The sequence below is a fragment of the Bombina bombina genome, chromosome 4 (assembly GCF_027579735.1).
Source record: "Bombina bombina isolate aBomBom1 chromosome 4, aBomBom1.pri, whole genome shotgun sequence".
Lineage (NCBI taxonomy): Eukaryota > Metazoa > Chordata > Amphibia > Anura > Bombinatoridae > Bombina > Bombina bombina.
The window spans coordinates 213,313,785-213,335,941 of record NC_069502.1 but is presented as its reverse complement, the minus strand read 5'-3'; the positions used below and the strand labels follow the sequence as shown (position 1 = coordinate 213,335,941).

Here is a 22,157-nt window from a genome sequence, read left to right as displayed (position 1 = left end):
ATAGAATTTCATCTATAATCAATGTAAACTTATTTGATGCAACTAATATATACAACATACCTTTTGCCCATATTAATACAACATATGCATTTGTGTTTATTTCAGACTTTACACATTTTATAGAAATTAGAGAGAGAAAAATAGAGGGGAGAGAGAGAGAGCACAAAATAGTTGGGAGAGAGGACAAAAGAGAGGGGAAGAGAGAGCAAAAGAGAGGGGGGAGAGAGATAGCAAAAGAAAGGGGGGAACAGAGAGCTAAAGAGAGGAGAGAGAGAAAAATAGAGGGGAGAGAGAGAGCAAAAGAGTTGGGAGAGAGGACAAAAGAGAGGGAAAGAGAGCCAAAGAGGGGGGAGAGAGAACAAAAGAGGGGGGGAGAGAGCGCAAAAGAAAGGGGGGAGAGAGCCAAAGAGGGGGAGAGAGAGCAAAAGAGAGGGGGAGAGAGAGCAAAAGAGAGGTGGAAAAAGAGCAAAAGAGAGGGGAGAGAGAGAGAGCAAAAAAGAGGGGGGAGAGAGAGCGCAAAATAGGGGGGAGAGAGAGAGCAAAAAAGAGGGGGGAGAGATAGAGCAAAAGAGAGGGGGGAGAGAGAGGGCAAAAGAGAGGGGAGAGAGAGAAAAACAGAGGGGGTAGAGAGCAAAAGAGAGGGGACAGAGAGCAAATGAGAGGGTTAGAGAGCAAAAGGAAGGTGTAGAGAGAGCAAAAGAGAAGGGAGAGATAGAGCAAAAGAGAGGGGGAGAGAGAGCAAAAGAGAGGGGAGAGAGAGCAAAAGAGAGGGGGAGAAAGAGCAAAAGAGAGGGGACAGAGAGAGAGAGCAAAAAGAGGGGGGGAGAGAGAGAGCAAGAGAGAGGGAGAGAGAGAGCAAAAGAGAGGGGAGTGAGCGAGCAAAAGAGGGGAGAGAGAGAGAGCAAAAGAGAGGGGGTAGAGAGAGCAAAATAAAGGGGGGAGAGAGAGAGCAAGGGGTGGGACCGCTGTGCTGCAAAAATGGCCCGTGCACAAGGGCTTTAGTACTATTATATTTAGTACTATTATATATATATATATAACAACAGCAGCAGCAACGGTTCTGAATTATGTAGACCCTTAGTCATGATTAAGGGTCTACATGACTCGAAACGTTGCTGCAGTTTTTATCCTTATATTGCTTAAATAAAGGAAGCTTTTAAAGAAAAACCAGTGCTGACGCAATTTTTATGTTTTGTTTTTGGTGCATTTATATATGAGAGTTTGGCAGGCCTCTACAGCGTGCGTGCACTTTGGAAATATTAACCAAAGGAAAAAGTAAAAAGCTTCTTTACCCTTGGAAAATGTAATAATATAGGTGCTGAACTCACCGTATTTTATATATATATATATATATATATATATAAAAATAAATATATATATATATATATATATATATATATATATGTGCCAAATCCTTCTGTTTTATAAAGCTGGTGCTATTATTCCTTGATCTTCTTTTACGATACTTAATTTCCCTTAAACATAACACTATGGTGCAGAAGGTTTGCAGGCCACCTTCACAGCAGTGTTAAAGCAGTCACCTTAGTAGGCAGGAACAGAAGGAAAAGTTTCCCCAGCACCATCCTAAAGGGACACTGAACATAGTTTTTTATTTCGGGATTTTGATAGATCATGCAGTTTTAAGCAACTTTCTAATTTACTCCTATTATTAAATTTTCTTCATTCTCTTAGTATCTTTATTTGAAAAGCAAGAATGTAAGTTTAGAAGCCGGCCCATTTTTGGTAAACAACCAGGGTTGTTCTTGCAGATGATAGCAAGAGAACGGAGAAAAAAATATTATAAAAGTTGCTTAAAATTGCATGCTCTATAGGAATCACGAAAGAAAAATGTTTTGGGTTCAATATCCCTTTAAGTAAGACAACATCACTACTAGGTGGAAATCAACTTTGAAGATGGAGGAAAGTTTTATCAGCAGAGGACTTTTCTCTATGTTATAGCTTCCTGTCAATTCATTGGAAATGGGAGCCCATTAGGCAGAAATGAATGGACCATGATTGGTCAGTTAGTGTCAGTTTTTTAGCATATCACAGATAAATAGAGCAAGAATACTGTCAGTCTTGGTCAAGTCATAGAGGCCTATTTATCATAGGTCTTGCGGACCTGATCCGACAGCGCGGATCAGGTCCGCAAGACCTCGCTGAATGTGGAGAGCAATATTCTCTCTTTATTCAGCATTGCAAGCTTGTGAGCTGCTGGTGCAATGCCGACCCCTGCAAACTCGCGGCCAATGGGCCGCCAGCAGGGGGTGTCAATCAACCTGATCATACTCGATCGGGTTGAATTGTGGCGATTCCTGTCCGCCTCATCAGAGCAGGCGGACAGGGTTATGGAGCAGCGGTCTTTAGACCGCTGCTTCATAACTGCTGTTTCTGGCGAGTCTGAAGACTCGCCAGAAACACAGGCCGCCAAGCTCCATCCGGAGCTTGATAAATGAGCCTCATAGGCTTCTTCAGTCATCTCTTGAGCTAGTTGGATGCTTTTATTGATGATTGTGAGTATTTCCAGGTGGAATACTAAATAGGGAATTCAGAGCACTTGACAGGAGGCTGAAGGAGTAGATGAAAGATCGCATGTGGAGCGTGTCCATTAAAAACTTTTCCCGGTGAAAGCTAGCATCCAGAATTAAAATGTTTTTTCTTTTTTTTTAAAATAGTAATTCCTTTAGTATGACCAAAAAATTAAGGGACGTAACTGATTGTGTGCAAATTTTATTTTTTTCAGACAGAGCTGTATTTAAGTTTTACTCAAGAACAAAGTGCTATTAGGCAGACTTTGTTACAAAATCATAAAAGACAAATGCAAATGTGCAGTGAGTAATGGAGAACTTATCTTTGGGGGACATGTAATCAAACTTCATTAGGGGACATGTAATCAAACTTCCTTAGGGGACATGTAATCAAACTTCATTTGGGGACATGTAATCAAACTTCCTTAGGGGACATGTAATCAAACTTCATTAGGGGACATGTAATCAAACTTCATTTGGGGACATGTAATCAAACTTCATTTGGGGACATGTAATCAAGCTTCATTAGGGGACATGTAATCAAACTTCATTAGGGGACATGTAATCAAACTTCATTAGGGGACATGTAATCAAACTTCATTTGGGGACATGTAATCAAACTTCATTTGGGGACATGTAATCAAACTTCATTAAGGGACATGTAATCAAACTTCATTTGGGGACATTTAATCAAACTTCATTTGGGGACATGTAATCAAACTTCATTAGGGGACATGTAATCAAACTTTATTAGGGGACATGTAATCAAACTTCATTAGGGGACATGTAATCAAACTTTATTAGGGGACATGTAATCAAACTTCATTTGGGGACATGTAATCAAACTTTATTAGGGGACATGTAATTAAACTTCATTTGGGGACATGTAATCAAACTTCATTAGGGGACATGTAATCAAACTTCATTAGGGGACATGTAATCAAACTTCATTTGGGGACATGTAATCAAACTTCATTTGGGGACATGTAATCAAACTTCATTTGGGGACATGTAATCAAACTTCATTCGGGGACATTTAATCAAACTTCATTCGGGGACATTTAATCAAACTTCATTCAGGGACATGCAATCAAACTTCATTAGGGGACATTTAATCAAACTTCATTCGGGGACATTTAATCAAACTTTATTAGGGGACATGTAATCAAACTTCATTTGGGGACATGTAATCAAACTTTATTAGGGGACATGTAATCAAACTTCATTTGGGGACATGTAATTAAACTTCATTTGGGGACATGTAATCTAACTTCATTAGGGGACATGTAATCAAACTTCATTAGGGGACATGTAATCAAACTTCATTTGGGGACATGTAATCAAACTTCATTAGGGGACATGTAATCAAACTTCATTTGGGGACATGTAATCAAACTTCATTTGGGGACATTTAATCAAACTTCATTCGGGGACATTTAATCAAACTTCATTCGGGGACATTTAATCAAACTTCATTTGGGGACATTTAATCAAACTTCATTCAGGGACATGCAATCAAACTTCATTAGGGGACGTAATCAAACTTCATTCTGAAAACTTTACTAACTGCACACATTGCTAGATGGTCAGTTATACTACTGTCTGACATATGAGTACAGGCCAGGAAATTAAAATGTGACAGCTGATTGCCTGTGTCTCTTGCCTTTGCCATCACCGGATGTTCAACTGGAGGATGATATTGAAGTTGTTTTACTTCTAACAAGCACTCTAACTGCAGTAACACAAAAACAAATTCAAGCTACCTGTTTAGCATGTCCAATTCAACAAGCATTATGGGAATTTCTGTTGAAGAAATGGCCCAACACTTAAAGGGGCATGAAATCCAAATATTTTCTTTCATGATTCAGAAAAAGAATATAATTTTAAACATTTTTCTAATTTACTTCTATCATCTAATTTGTTTCATTTGCTTGGTATCATTTGTTGAAGGAGCAGCAATGCACTACTTGTTTCTAACTGAACACCTGGGTGAGCCAATGACAATCGGAATATCTAGGCAGTTCTTTGCTGTTTTTTGCAGTTCTTTGCTGCTCCTGGGCTTACCTAGATAAACCTTTCAGCAAAGGATAAAAAGTGAAGGAAGCAAATTATAATATCGAAGTAAATTGGTAAGTTGTTTAAAAGTATATGTTCTGCCTGAATCATGAAAGATTTTTTTGGGGGTTTCACGTCCCTTTAAGTTCTAACGGACTTGATTGCTGCCTTGTTTTAAAATGGGTGATACAATTCTCTTACAAAATAATTGTGTTAGGAGGCACACACTGACTACCTGTTCCAAAAGAATTGGAGCCTACATTCATAATTATTGCTCATGATACACTACTAGTGGAGGTGGCAACTGGCAACATGGGTAGGGTTTACACTGGTGCTCTAATGGTGGCAATAAAGAGAATCAATGCAGATGGATAATGCTGTCCTAAGACCCACAATGCAGAGCCTCTGTAGTGAAATCTCATTCACTATCTCCTCAGGCTCATAATCAACTTCCTCCTGGTACAGAGTGAATGCTGGCTAGAGAAGACATGCTGGAAGTCAGAATAATATTTCCTCATGGCCCAAACCAGAGACTGTGTTAATCTGCTTGATGATTCCCTCTTCTCCCGGGCTGCCTTGAACAATGTGATCATCTACTACTCTTGCAATTGATGTCCTGCTCCTTCTGCTGCTGTTGTAAGAGAACTTCTGATCTGATAAACCCACCCAGCTGCTGCAATAAAATATGTAGAAAATTAGGACAGTGGCAGTAGTAGAACTGATGTTGGCACTGGGGCGAATAATGATACAGGTGGTTTTGGGAGTAGAATAAAGAGTTGAAATGTACATGGAGGCTGCTTAGTAACCTCAGAACTCTCTCGATCATACTACTAGACTTGGAGCTAAACAATGTCAATTCAGCCTGCTACTGCAGATGACCCTCTGCTGCCACAACTGCTGCTGCTCCTTTAGATATAAAAAATCATAAAATATAGAATTTGATATATATATATATATATATATATATATATTTATTTATATATATATATATATATATATATATATATATATATATATACACAGTATCTTACAAAAGTGAGTACACCCCTCACAATTTTGTAAATATTTCATTATATCTTTTCATGTGACAACACTGAAGAAATGACACTTTGCTGCAATGTAAAGTAGTGAGTCTACAGCCTGTATAACAGTGTAAATTTTCTGTCCCCTCAAAATAAGTCAAGACACAGCCATTAATGACTAAACTGTTGGCAGCAAAAGTGAGTACTCCCCTAAGTGGAAAAGTCCAAATTGGGCCCAATTAGCCATTTTCCCTCCCCGGTGTCATGTGACTTGCTAGTGTTAAAACTTCTCAGGTGCAACTGGGGAGCAGGTGTGTTAAATTTGGTGTTATCACTCTCAAACTCTCTCATACTGGTCACTGGAAGTTCAACATGGGACCTCATGGCAAAGAACTCTCTGAGGATCTGAAAAAAGAATTGTTGCTCTACATAAAAATGGCCTAGGCTATAAGAAGATAAGAAGACCCTGAAACTGAGCTGCAGCACGGTGGGCAAGACCATACAGCAGTTTCACAGGACAGGTTCCACTCAGAACAGGCCTCGCCATGGTCGACCAAAGAAGTTGAGTGCACGTGCTCAGCGTCATATTGAGAGGTTGTCTTTGGTAAATATACGTATTAGTGCTGCCAGCATTGCTGCACAGGTTTAAGGGGTGGGGGGTCAGCCTGTCACTGCTCAGACCATACGCCTCACACTGCATCAAATTGGTCTGCATGGCTGTTGTCCCAAAAAGAAGCCTCTTTTAAGGATGATTCACAAGAAATCCTGCAAACAGTTTGTTGAAGGCAAGCAGACTAAGGACATGGATTAATGGAACCATGTCCTGTAGTCCGATGAGACCAAGATAAACTTATTTGGTTCAGATTTTGTCAAGCGTGTGTGGTGGCAACCAGGTGAGGAGTACAAAGACAAGTGGGTCTTGCCTACAGTCAAGCATGGTGATGGGAGTGTCATGGTTTGGGCCTGCATGAGTGCTGCTGGCACTGGGGAGCTACAGTTCATTGAAGGAACCATGAATGCCAACATGTACTATTGCATACTGAAGCAGAGCATTATCCCCTCCCTTCGGAGAATAGGCTACAGGGCAGTATTCCAACCTGATAACGACTCCAAACACACCTCCAAGACGACCACTGCCTTGCTAAAGAAGCTGAGGGTAAAGGTGATGGACTGTCCAAGCATGTCTCCAGACCTAAACCCTATTGAACATCTATGGGGCACCCTCAAATGGAAGGTGGGGGAGCGCAAGGTCTCTAACATCCACCAGCTCCATGATGTCATCATGGATGAGTGGAAGAGGACTCCAGTGGAAACCTGTGAAGCTCTGGTGAACTCCATGCCCAAGAGGGTTGAGGCAGTGCTGGAAAATAATGGTGGTCAAACAAAATATTGACACTTTGGACCCAATTTGGACATTTCCACTTAGTGGTGTACTCACTTTTGTTGCCAATTGTTTAGACATTAATTGCTGTGTGTTGAGTTATTTTGAGGGGACAGCAAATTTACACTATTATACAGGCTGTACACTTACTCCTTTACATTGTAGCAAAGTGTCATTTTTTCAGTGTTGTCACATGAAAAGATATAATAAAATATTTACAAAAATGTGAGGGGTGTGCTAACTTTTGTGAGATACTGTGTATGTATATATATATATATATATATATATATATATATATATATATATATATATATTTACATATAACCACCAGGGGGCACTCTCAAGTTCAATAAATGACAAGTGAAAAATTGTCTAAAATCAAATTAAATAATTATAGATGAAACCAAAAGTCCTCCAATCCTGTAGCATATCCCAGCAGCTCTTCATTATGAGATGGTCATTCTCCCAGAAATAGATAATCTGCAAGGTGTCCTTGCCTGCTTCTACTTGTCTAAGTAGCTCTATTTTACAGAGTCAAATATAATTTTCAAGGCCATTGTCTGTCTCAAGCATCTAGAGAAGTAAGGTGAAGGAAACACAAAGGTGTCAAATGGCCTTATAAAGTTTGATATGGCGATAGATGATAAATAAGAAAATGAACTACTCACAAAAGTGTAGCACCTAAAAAGCGCTTATAGAGCAGGCTGGAGTGTACACTCCCTTGTAAGTCATGAGACAAGCATTCTTTTTAAAGTTTTCTACAAATGGATATGTCTACTGAGGAAATTTTGAGAGAAATTGCATAAAGTGCTCTCACCGGTAATCCACCTGCTTTCATCTTGAATTTCTTTCTTTAGCCCCTGGACTTCCTCTATACAAGGGAAACCATTTATCGTTAGCACTGATTCTGTCGCCCTATTGGAACTGGATACACTCCATAGAGTTAGCTGGACTACAGTCATGCACTGTGTGCAATATAGGCAATATAAGCAACAGTCATGCACTGTGTGCAATATAGCCAGCCACTGAGAAATTATTTTTATTATATTAATTATTGTTTTTGTTATATATTTTAAACACTAAGGCCTAGATTTGGAGTTTGGCGGTAGCCGTGAAAACCAGCGTTAGAGGCTCCTAACGCTGGTTTTAGGCTACCGCCGGTATTTGGAGTCAGTCAAAAAAGGGTCTAACGCTCACTTTTCAGCCGCGACTTTTCCATACCGCAGATCCCCTTACGTCAATTGCGTATCCTATCTTTTCAATGGGATCTTTCTAACTCCGGTATTTAGAGTCGTGGCTGAAGTGAGCGTTAGAATTCTAACGACAAAACTCCAGCCGCAGAAAAAAGTCAGTAGTCAAGAGATTTCTGGGCTAACGCCGGTTCATAAAGCTCTTAACTACTGTGCTCTAAAGTACACTAACACCCATAAACTACCTATGTACCCCTAAACCGAGGCCCCCCCACATCGCCGACACTCGATTAAATTTTTTTAACCCCAATCTGCCGACCGCCACCTACGTTATACTTATGTACCCCTAATCTGCTGCCCCTAACACCGCCGACCCCTATATTATATTTATTAACCCCTAACCTGCTCCCCACAACGTCGCCCCCAGCTACCTACAATAATTAACCCCTAATCTGCCGACCGCAAAGAGCCGCCACCTACATTATAGCTATGTACCCCTAATCTGCTGCCCCTAACACCGCCGACCCCTATATTATATTTATTAACCCCTAATCTGCCCCCCTCAACGTCGCCTCCACCTGCCTACACTTATTAACCCCTAATCTGCCGAGCGGACCGCACCGCTATTATAATAAAGTTATTAACCCCTAATCCGCCTCACTAACCCTATAATAAATAGTATTAACCCCTAATCTGCCCTCCCTAACATCGCCGACACCTAACTTCAAACATTAACCCCTAATCTGCTGACTGGAGCTCACCGCTATTCTAATAAATGTATTAACCCCTAAAGCTAAGTCTAACCCTAACACTAACACCCCCCTAAATTAAATATAATTTTAATCTAATGAAATTAATTAACTCTTATTAAATAAATTATTCCTATTTAAAGCTAAATACTTACCTGTAAAATAAATCCTAATATAGCTACAATATAAATTATAATTATATTATAGCTATTTTAGGATTTATATTTATTTTACAGGTAACTTTGTATTTATTTTAACCAGGTACAATAGCTATTAAATAGTTAAGTACTATTTAATAGCTAAAATAGTTAAAATAATTAAAAAATTACCTGTAAAATAAATCCTAACCTAAGTTACAATTAAACCTAACACTACACTATCAATAAATGAATTAAATACAATATCTACAAATAAATACAATTAAATAAACTAACTAAAGTACAAAAAATAAAAAAGAACTAAGTTACAAAAACTAAAAAAATATCTACAAACATTAGAAAAATATTAAAACAATTTTAAACTAATTACACCTACTCTAAGCCCCCTAATAAAATAACAAAGCCGCCCAAAATAAAAAAATGCCCTACCCTATTCTAAATTACAAAAGTTCAAAGCTCTTTTACCTTACCAGCCCTGAACAGAGCCCTTTGCGGGGCATGCCCCAAGAAATTCAGCTCTTTTGCCTGTAAAAAAACACATACTATACCCCCCCAACATTACAACCCACCACCCACATACCCCTAATCTAACCCAAACCCCCTTAACTAAACCTAACACTAAGCCCCTGAAGATCTTCCTACCTTATCTTCACCTAACCAGGTATCACCGATCCGTCCTGGCTCCAAAATCTTCATCCAAGCCCAAGCGGGGGCTAGACATCCATCATCCGATGGCTGAAGAAGTCCAGAAGAGGGTCCAAAGTCTTCATCCTATCCGGGAAGAAGAGTAGATCCGGACCGGCAACCATCTTCTTCAGCCAATCAGAATCAAGTTCAATCCGATTGGCTGATCCAATCAGCCAATCAAATTGAGCTTGCATTCTATTGGCTGTTCCGATCAGCCAATAGAATGTGAGCTCAATCTGATTGGCTGATTGGATCAGCCAATCGGATTGAACTTGATTCTGATTGGCTGATTCCATCAGCCAATCAGAATATTCCTACCTTAATTCCGATTGGCTGATAGAATCCTATCAGCCAATCGGAATTCGAGGGACGCCATCTTGGATGATGTCATTTAAAGGAACCGTCATTCGTCATCTAGTCGTCGGAGAAGAAGGATGGATCCGCGATGGAGGTCTTCAAGATGGAGCCGGTCCTCATCGGATGAAGATAGAAGATGCAGCTTTGAAGAAGATGGTTGCCGGTCCGGATCTACTCTTCTTCCCAGATAGGATGAAGACTTTGGACCCTCTTCTGGACTTCTTCAGCCGTCGGATGATGGATGTCTAGCCCCCGCTTGGGCTTGGATGAAGATTTTGGAGCCAGGTCGGATCGGTGATACCTGGTTAGGTGAAGATAAGGTAGGAAGATCTTCAGGGGCTTTGTGTTAAGTTTATTTAAGGGGGGTTTGGGTTAGATTAGGGGTATGTGGGTGGTGGGTTGTAATGTTGGGGGGGGTATTGTATGTGTTTTTTTACAGGCAAAAGAGCTGAATTTCTTGGGGCATGCCCCGCAAAGGGCCCTGTTCAGGGCTGGTAAGGTAAAAGAGCTTTGAACTTTTGTAATTTAGAATAGGGTAGGGCATTTTTTTATTTTGGGGGGCTTTGTTATTTTATTAGGGGGCTTAGAGTAGGTGTAATTAGTTTAAAATTGTTCTAATATTTTTCTAATGTTTGTAGATATTTTTTTATTTTTTGTAACTTAGTTCTTTTTTATTTTTTGTACTTTAGTTAGTTTATTTAATTGTATTTATTTGTAGATATTGTATTTAATTCATTTATTGATAGTGTAGTGTTAGGTTTAATTGTAGGTAATTGTAGGTATTTTATTTAATTTATTTATTGATAGTGTAGTGTTAGGTTTAATTGTAACTTAGGTTAGGATTTATTTTACAGGTAATTTTGTAATTATGTTAACTATTTTAGCTATTAAATAGTTATTAACTATTTAATAGCTATTGTACCTGGTTAAAATAAATACAAAGTTACCTGTAAAATAAATATAAATCCTAAAATAGCTATAATATAATTATAATTTATATTGTAGCTATATTAGGATTTATTTTACAGGTAAGTATTTAGCTTTAAATAGGAATAATTTATTTAATAAAAGTTAATTAATTTCGTTAGATTTAAATTATATTTAACTTAGGGGGGTGTTAGTGTTAGGGTTAGACTTAGCTTTAGGGGTTAATACATTTATTAGAATAGCGGTGAGCTCCAGTCGGCAGATTAGGGGTTAATGTTTGAAGTTAGGTGTCGGCGATGTTAGGGAGGGCAGATTAGGGGTTAACACTATTTATTATAGGGTTAGTGAGGCGGATTAGGGGTTAATAACTTTATTATAATAGCGGTGCGGTCCGCTCGGCAGATTAGGGGTTAATAAGTGTAGGCAGGTGGAGGCAACGTTGTGGGGGGCAGATTAGGGGTTAATAAATATAATATAGGGGTCGGCGGTGTTAGTTGCAGCAGATTAGGGGTACATAGGGATAATGTAAGTAGCAGCGGTTTACGGATCGGCAGATTAGGGGTTAAAAATAATATGCAGGGGTCAGCGATAGCGGGGGCGGCAGAATAGGGGTTAATAAGTGTAAGGTTAGGGGTGTTTAGACTCGGGGTACATGTTAGGGTGTTAGGTGCAGACGTAGGAAGTGTTTCCCCATAGACAACAATGGGGCTGCGTTAGGAGCTGAACGCGGCTTTTTTGCAGGTGTTAGGTTTTTTTTCAGCTCAAACAGCCCCATTGTTTTCTATGGGGGAATCGTGCACGAGCACGTTTTTGAGGCTGGCCGCGTCCGTAAGCAACTCTGGTATCGAGAGTTGAAGTTGCGTTAAATATGCTATACGCTCCTTTTTTGGAGCCTAACGCAGCCATTCTGTGGACTCTCAATACCAGAGTTATTTTAAAGGTGCGGCCAGAAAAAAGCCAGCGTTAGATACGCGGGTCGTTACCGACAAAACTCTAAATCTAGCCGTAAGGAAACAGTATGATATGTAACTACTACTATGGTGTTGTAGAGATCCTGTAGCAAGCTGCCTGGTAGCCACGGTGACCCCACTGCAATAGCAATTATGGTTTCAATTAGATGAGGGGAACTAGTAATTTTTATATAATATTTCTAACATATAATATATATGTATGTAAAAAATTATATTATATATGTTTGTTTACTAACTGTAGAAAATATTTTTTTAATATGCAGTAATGTGCACTAACTGCAAGAAAAAAATAAATGCTCCTGCCCACAAAAGGTCTATTTATCAAAGCGTCAACTGAAAATACACTTGAATTCCGTGTCATATTTGTCGCAAGATTGATCCGCCGTAGTTATCAAAGCATCAAGATCAGCAAATGTTGAAATTTGTAACATAATATAAGATCCCACAATCTCAATCCGAATCAGATTGATACGTGCCTCATTACAGATGTTTTTAATTCAGATTCAACTCTATTTCAACCTTTTCCAAATTTGTCAAACATTTAATAGGTACGCTCACATCTATTCAAACATTTAACAGGTATGCTCACGTCAATGGGAGTCTGAAAACACTGAAAGCTTATGTTCGATGCTGCAAGAGAATGAAGTATATTACATAATAAAAGTAAATTAGAAACTCTATTAAAATTGTATAACCTTTCTAAATTAAACAATACTATTGCTCCACATTTGGTGCACTAGTAGATATAGGGATAAAAAGGAAATATACATTACTACTTATGGATTATGCTACAAATTTGTCTCTGATTACAAAGCAAGGGGACAATATTATTTCTACAAATTTGTTGAAAAGTTTTGCCCCAAACTATTAGATATAGAGATAAAAATTAAATAAATACACAACATAATATAGCTAACTTCCTTTTTATTTTTTTGTGAAAAATCTATGTGCACCATGTTTAAGCCATGTAATACAAGTCACACTCTCCACTTTGCACCAATTTTGACGCAAACTCCTAAACAACCCACACACTAGTGAATTTTTCAACCACTTTTAATTGGAAAATGCAAAATCACATGATTTATGATATCAACCAATCTGATTAAAATATACATTTTAAACTATCACTAATGAATCAAATTGCTCGATACTTGTGTCATTGATCACTTATCAGAAATTGTAAGTGCCATTTGTTAAATTGTGTATTATACTTTGAAAGTATTTATATGTGAAATTAGTATTAAAGATAAACATTGATGCTGACATTAGGACACACAGTGTAATATTTTAGACAAGGATTTTAAAATTCGAATTGATGTTTGATTCAAAATAACCTTAAGCTGATAGGTCAAAGAGCTAGCCCACCTAATATTAAACTGTCATGATTCAGATACAGCAGAAATTAAAATCACCTCTTTACTGTCATGCTATTTTCAGTGTATTTATTCCTTTTCTTCAATTTCTTTTTTCAGTAAGAAATGTCATCTTATATGCCAGCCCAATTTATAACACCTGTGAAGGGGTGGTTTTTAAAACTAGATTGCAATCAGGAGGGGTTACACAGGTACAGAGAGAAAACTGACCCAGCTCTTAAAATATCCATTGATTGCAAATAAATACATATCATACCCTGATTACATGTTATATTTGTAATTATTCCTGCTCAGAATAATAATAAATTTACACTATATACATATAGTGGTATAAATAAACACAGAGATATGAAAGACAACAATGTTTAGAACAAAAAAAGGAATTTAGGGACATGTAAATATGTTTGAAAAAGATTTCTGACATAACACACACACACATATATACATACAAGTATGTGCAAAGACGTGTACAAATTCTAGCATTAATAATCATTTATAAAAAGAATTAGATAAAAGCATATCATGACTTCTAGAAATACAAATACACATTAATTTATGTGAAAGTATCATATAACAGTTTTTTTGTATAACAAATAAATATAAAAATAACTTTCTATGAGATATTGTTTGTTTAGGTATAAATGTAGCTATGTCTTGGACATTAACAGTTGAAAAATAAAAGATTAGCTTTAGAGAAATGTGCTTGTTCATGGACAGTAATGAAATGGTATAAATACATTTTTTAAAAACCCGAATAACTGCAACATCGATGACTGTTAGTTAACAACAGTCCAATGCTCTTCACACTGTACTTGACACGCGTGTTTTTGGTGTCTTTTTTGATAAATAAGGGTATTGTATTTAGATCTGCGTCAGCGATGTCTGGCGAGCATATTGATGTCGGCGAATGCACTGAGATTGACGCTTTGATAAATAGACCCCAAAGGGTTAAGCTTAAAATGAACTGTTCCCAACAAAGGCAGGAGACCTACCAGGCAGTCAAAGCAATGCCCATTGCAATATAAATGTACAGCTAGTGGCATGCACTAACTGCAGGAGGCCTACCTAGCACGCTTTACTATGCCGCCACTGCAATATAAATTTGCAGTTGCTGTAACTGCAAGAAAGAAAAGAAAAATGAACAAAAACATTTTTTTAAATTAAATTAAAACTTTTCCCACCTACAAAGGCAGGGGACCTACCTACCAGTTCCACTTATGCCTCCACTGCAATATTAAGCTGCAACCTAAGACTAAAATAAAGAAAAATGATAAATCCCTGGTGAAAGAAAAATAATGCAGTATGTTTGCAGTTACACTGCACTGCAAGAAAAAGGGCTCCATGTACGAAGCAGCGAAAGCTGCTCCGGAGCCTTTGCGGGGCAGGTTCGCATATGCGAGCCTGCTTCCCGCAATGTAAGAAGCAGCGGTCATTAGACCGCTGCTTCCTACACCCTACGCCACCTCTTAGGTGGCGAAGCAAAATCACCGAGAGCTCGCTCGCTCTCGGTGATTGACAGCCCCTTCAGTCGCGTGATTGGTCGCGCGACTGAAGGGGCGGGCATTACACACTCCGCTGAGTGTGTAATGGTACATACGGGCAAGCGGATCAATAGATCCGCTGCCCGTGTGTAGCGGAGGCGGGCGGACAGCTTCGCGAGTTAAGAAGCTGTCCGCCCGCCTCTTAGTACATGGAGCCCAAAGTCTGATTATGCACAATTTTACAACAAAAAACATCACATCAAGCTGACACAGGCACACACCTGTGCACTGTTCAGAAGCTGAAGTGAAAGTGACTAAGAGATGGCTGATGTTCACTAAGATTATCACCTCCCTATGCTAGGTTAACAGTGGATTTGACAATGTTGTTGGGTATTTATTGCCTGACTTTCTGGTCCTCACATCAATCATTTAGTAATGCTCTTTTAGGATTGGACAGGGGAAGTAGTACACATAAAGGGTCAGACCACCTGTACATCACTGCAAACAAAGTTGCTGATTTTTCAAACAATCTCAGCTCCTTCCCCCTCTCCTGTGTTCTCTGCACCTTTTTTTGTGCAGAATGTGCTAAATGACAATGAAAATAATGCAACTAATAAACATGGAAAATTTTGATAAAAGCCCAAATCAGTGCCATTATGACGTTGAATGAACAAATGGGCCAAAATTCAGAAGAAAACGTATTCGCCCCAAAATGAATACAAATGTCTAAGAAAATTAAACAAAATTATATGAATCATACTAATTGATAATTGTACTCATACCCTGAATAAATTGTTAAGTAAACAGAAAAAAAAATCTTTATTAAAACACACAGGTCTAGATTACAAGTGGCATGCTATTGTTAGTGCGAGATGCAATAAGAAATATCACAGCTGCGTTAATTTGGTTAAGGATTACAAATTGAAAGTAAGTGGTACGCTCAGGCTCAAATAGAATTTGTGCTCTTCGGGATAGCACGAGTGAATACCCCACATAAGTTTAAGGTTGAAAAAAATGTGCACCAAGCATAACAAAAATATGTTTCAATACAGTGTGACACGAATATATACAGTTTCAGATAAAAAATTATCAGCTAGATTACGAGTTTTGCATTATGAGGGGTGCGTTGCTAACTAATTACACCTAATCTAATAGCCCTATCAAAATAAAAAAGCCCCCCCAAAATAAAAAAAAACCTAGCCTAAACTAAACTACCAATAGCCCTTAAAAGGGCCTGTTGCGGGGCATTGCCCCAAAGAAATCAGCTCTTTTATCTGAAAAAAATACAAACAAACCCCCCAAGAGTAAAACCTACCACCCACACAGCCAACCCCCCAAATAAAACCCTAACTAAAAAAACCTAAGCCCCCCATTGCCCTGAAAAGGGCATTTGGATGGGCATTGCCCTTAAAAGGGCATTTAGCTCTATTGCGGCCCAAAGCCCTAACCTAAAAATAAAAACCACCCAATAAACCCTTAAAAAAACCTAACACTAACCCCTGAAGATCCACTTACAGTTTTGAAGATCCGACATCCATCCTCAACGAAGCCGGGAGAAGTCCTCAACGAAGCCGGGAGTGTACTGCTCACTTTTTGGCCTCCCAGGACAAGCTCGTAATACCGGCGCTATGGAAGTCCCATAGAAAAAAAGACTATACACAAATTGCGTAAGTTGATTTACAGTAAGGCCAAAAACGTGTGCGGTGCCCCTAAATCTGCAAGACTTGTAATAGTTATATATTTTATAAGGGTTAAAAGGTATAAAGGATATATCACAAAATATTTGACTGGAAAGAGCTATAATGTATATATATATATATATATATATATATATATATATATATATATATATATATGTGTGTGTGTGTGTGTGTGTGTATGAGTGTTTCTAAATATGTATAAACATATTTAGAAACACACACATGCATATATATATATATATATATATATATATATATATATATCCTTTCCAAGAACGCTGGCACTAACTGGTCTTTAGACATAATCCATTTATTGATCCATAGAAACAAGTTACATCAACATGACGTTTCGGTATATCGTTGTACCTTTATCAAATGTAGCAAAAGATAGATATTAAAAACTTCCTAAATAACTTACCCCAATCCACCACCTAAATACCCATAGAGTACACCACTTGCCGCCAAATCTCCGTGAGTGAAGTCAGCGTCTGACGTTATCAAGGTGCGTTGGACTATACGCCCTGTGAGATCGTGGAGCTGAAGTTGCCATAGCAACATGTAAACATAACACGGTTCATGCGGTGACGATGGAGTGACTCAGTGCACACCCAAAAAATCTGTAATATTAGATCAACCAAAGGGCGGTGACAGAGGAAATCTTCTACTACAATGTGAAACCAAGTGGATCTACAGACTGAATACCATCTATATGGCCTTAACACCTCTCTGGACTTTAGTCCTTTCTATTGAAACATCACACATCTGTGCAATAATATATCTGTGATCACATCCAACCTGCAAGCGCCCATATGGACTTTTAACAAGGCTCATAATGGCCCTCACATTTGTTCCTAAGTTTCTACCATATGACAATTAGGCATGAATGTAAACCGGTAGTTTTTCCTTTAAATGTAATTAGATACTGTTCACTGCCACTATGGTATTAAAGTATATACAGGTCTATTACAGTTTTTAGGATTGATAGTAATGTTGCATTGATACACATGTGTGTATATATTTGTTTTTAGTTAGTCACCTCTCTGATATATTGCGCCGTCATATAGATGCTTGATCTAATATTACAGATTTTTTGGGTATCTTGTACTCTTATGTAATATGTGTAGATATGTATCATATTATATATATGCAGTGCTATATAACTTTGAGATGACATAGTTGCACTGAGTCACTCCATCGTCACCGCATGAACCGTGTTATGTTTACATGTTGCTATGGCAACTTCGGCTCCACGATCTCACAGGGCGCATAGTCCAACGCACCTTGATGACGTCAGACGCCGACTTCACTCACGGAGATTTGGCGGCAAGTGGTGTACTCTATGGGTATTTAGGTGGTGGATTGGGGTAAGTTATTTAGGAAGTTTTTAATATCTATCTTTTGCTACATTTGATAAAGGTACAACGATGTACCGAAACGTCATGTTAATGTAACTTGTTTCTATGGATCAATAAATGGATTATGTCTAAAGACCAGTGAGTGCCTGCGTTCTTGGAAAGGATACAGATTTGGTTTGTAGTGCACCTTGGCAGCTGGATTGTGTAAGATAGTGCTGTCCTTAACTTGGACTGTATATATATATGTGTGTGTGTGTGTGTTTCTAAATATGTATTGTGACAGAAAGCAAGGCCTGGTTATAAATGGAAGATATTTAAGACCAAGCATTGTACATGCTATTTCTCCTTTCAGTTAAAACCCCAGGGAGAAAGAGTGTGTATTTGATTATGCAGTTGATAAACTGTGTTCTGGATCCCTGGGGTTTGGGATAATTGGAGAGAGGGTGGGCCATTATCCCAGACAGCTGTGAAGCTGTCCAGCAGCTAATCACAGGTGTGGCTAATTAGAAGTTGTGAGGGTTTAAATAGCAGCCTCACTTAGGCCTTGGGAGAGAATTACACAGCTACAGAAGCTGGTGTGTGTGTTTGCTACACTGTGTAAAAGACTTTTGTTCCTGTGAACTGTAAAAGGACATTATTTTTACAAAGCACTTGTGGAATGCTGTGAAGTGCTGGGACACATTTAAAAGTACTTAACTTTGCTGCAGAGGAAGGATTTCCCTCTTTTGAAAATGATCTGCCTGTTTGTTATTGCTGTGAAAAATAAAGCCTTTTAAATTAGAGTGGACTGTCCTGTGCTGCATTTGTGCCCTAGAAGACCGTGGTTAAAAGTGGTCCCTGTGACAGTATAAACACATATATTCATATTTACATACATATATAAAAATATATGCACTTTGGAACCCTTTCCACTTAAATATCATGAAATTTGAAAAATCATTTTTAATCGATTTTAATATTTACTAATGTGTTTAACTGTATTTTACTTGAAATGTTTTACATTCTGATGTTCTTTACTTAGAATAAAATGTTCTTAGTATTTTTAAATTAATATTTCTACATATATATGTATATATCTATACCTATATATATATATTCATATAGATATAAAGGTATAGATATATATTTTACAAAAATATAGAACTATACAGTATATTTAAAAGAAAAAGAAAATTTTCATTTTATGTGAAGAACATTGGAATGAAAAATATTCATAATTACGTTTAGGTTTCACAGCTGGTCTAATGCAGTGTCGGGTTAGCACACAAGTGATACGTGTTAGTTATTTTTCTTCAGCGCACTTCATTGAAGCCTATAGGGAGAAATATTTGACACTGAAGTCCAGATGTTAGCGTGCATCGGGTTGCACTTGGGTGCAAACATTTTAATTTTAGCTTGTAATACGAGCACTAACCCACCCGCATTTTTTCCAGCAGTGTTTGCCAGAGAGCGGAAAAAATGTTTAGCGTGCCACTTGTAATCTGGCAGATAAAGTAGCCATCATATATACTGATATCCAGTACCACTATGTTTTTACTTTTGCTTTAATGACCATGTGTCTTTTACATTGAACTATGAATGTCTGTTAAGAAATTTGACAAAGATCATTTGATACAACTATGTCTTATAGATTTCAAAGTGCTTAATCACATCCTCTTTATATATTGTATATGCATTCAGGTGGCTTTGCTAGTTCAAATTGTGACAGTTCAAATTGGATGCAATGGCTTAGAAAATTCAGCAAAGACTTACCCAAGCTGAATACAAAGGTTTCACACAGCAAACTTATTTATTGCTATGGGGGGGGGGATTACATGCAAAATTACTGAAGAAAATCTAGACGTTATTTAACGTTAATGCTAATAATATATATGATAGTATATGTTGTTTTTTCCATACACTGTTATTTTGGTATTACTTCTTGTTCTTATATATGGTTTTGTTAGTGATGTGATGAGTGATGTTGATATTTACTAGTTCTTTAAATGTAGATTTTATTTATGATATTTTATAAAAAAAAAAGTCTGGAGTGAAATGTAACCATTTTTGTGAAATATATAAAATAAGAATAATTTGTAACTAGTCTTGGTTCTCTTTTGAAATATATTTTTTAGATATCAATCAAATGAGGTTAATATATTTTTTTACTTCTTTTCTTTTGTAGGTTGATCATACGATTTTGAAATCATGGCAAACTCCATAAAAATGTTTGGTTTTATATTTCTCATGAGTGTCTTTGGCTTTATATATAGGTCACATTATCAAAAAAACTTTCATTCATTTATAAAAAATGTGTTCAATGCGAGTACACCCAAGCCTATAAGTCCAAGAGATATTTTAAGTCAAGGAAATGGCATTATATTTATAGAGACTACTGACAGGATGGAGCCACCTCCATTAGTCCTATGTGCTATTGAGTCAGCGGCACGTGTGTACAACGATAGACCTGTGGCTTTCTTCATGAAAGGTTTGAGAAATATAGGTACACAAGAAGATGAAGACAGAGCAAAGCATAATTTCACCGCACTCTCATCCTTTGAAAATGTCTTCATCTTTCCCTTGAAAATGGAGGAAGTATTTAAGGATACACCACTACTCCCCTGGTATTTGAAGGTAAATGATTTGTAGAAATGTTTCTAAACATAGAAACCAAATAATATTATCTAACATAGTAACAACTGCTTAAACATGAGAAGAAATAAATCAATATTTGAGTATACTTCATGGGCTAGATTACGAGTGGAGTGTGAATCAAAAGGGGTATATCACGGCTCTTTTCTCTCAACAGAAGTAGTGTATGTATTACGAGTTGAAAGTAATTGCTCTCATAAAAATGATCAAAACAAATTTGCATAAAAATGTATAAGGGCTCAAAGATATGAAGCCTTTAACATAGAGATACATACATATACGTATATATATATATATATATATATATATATATATATCAAGTATATATATACAGTATATATATATATGTGTGTGTGTGTACAGATGAATTTATGAGTTTTACTGAATATTTACTCTACATATTTCACATTCCAATGTTCTTCACTTATAGGATAATGCTCTTTTCTATTAGTACATATTTCTATATATATCTATATATACCTATACCGTTATATCTATTTCTATAGATATTTAGGCATAGATATGTATTTTACATGAACTGTATAGTATATATATATATTTAATATTAAAAGTACATTATTTTCTATGTGAAGAGCATAGGAATGTAAAATATGTGTTTTGTGCATCATGTTTTATTATTTGGGGGCATGCGATAAATAATCAGGCTGATTAATGCTACCGTGAGCTTGCGGCAGTAATTATCGCTTATAATGTTAACCAGAGATATACACACTATGAGGAAAACATACACACTAGGATCCTAACCTAATAATAGTAATAGGAATATAGAGGTCCTTCCTTAATTTGCCTCTTTAATAGGACAGTTTGCCCTACTATAATGGTATTGGAGAGACACTATTGAGGCTCCTCTATTTTTCTATAGGCAACATCTAGTCACTATGAGGGCAAATTATCATATGTCTGTTGGACGCCGCCCCCAGCAGACTCGCGGCCGCCGCCAGCAGGGAGGTGTCAATCAACCCGATCGTACTCGATCGGGATTTTTTTTTTTAAATAATTTTTTTATTGAGGTTTTTTGCGTATAACATACATAAAACACAATACACCATTTTGTAAAAAGAACAAAATACAAAATACAAACATAGTTACATGAAAAATTTCGGAGGTCATAAAATAGCTTGGTGAAAGGTTAGTGAAACCTCGATTTTTCAATAATATATCACACGTGACTGACCTGATAGGAACAAAGATTCAGGCCCTATGGGCCAAAAATATAAAAAATAATAGCTATCTGAAGGTCAGGAGTCAAGCTCGCTAGGAGCTTCAGAGTATATCATGCGTAACTGGCATCTGAGGGGCTTTGTTTTAGGCCCAATGGACCTAAAGTATAGGATATAATAGATAACTGATGACCAGAAATCTAGTTCTTTAATAGCTTCAAACGGAGCATGAATACATGTGTAATAAATGGGGGAAGGGGGATATTCAGCGGGTAAGCACCGCTATGTATATTAGGGAGAGAGTGGAGGGAGTGGAGGGCGGAGCCATAGGAATATAGGAGTATAGTAGGAGACTTGGAGGGGCCTATTAATCATAGCAATATAGCAAAGTAAATGGGCTAAGATATCTAG

General features: G+C 37.5%; 1 protein-coding gene across 1 annotated transcript in view; it reads left to right on the top strand.

Moving 5' to 3' along the window:
• Window positions 1-22,157, top strand: part of LOC128656088 (alpha-1,4-N-acetylglucosaminyltransferase-like) — a 176,237-nt gene that overhangs the window by 129,032 nt on the left and 25,048 nt on the right. The window contains exon 2 of the mRNA XM_053709776.1: window positions 20,099-20,547. Coding sequence (XP_053565751.1) covers window positions 20,122-20,547 — 426 coding nt within the window. The 5' untranslated portion in view covers window positions 20,099-20,121. The remainder of the gene's footprint in view (window positions 1-20,098; window positions 20,548-22,157) is intronic.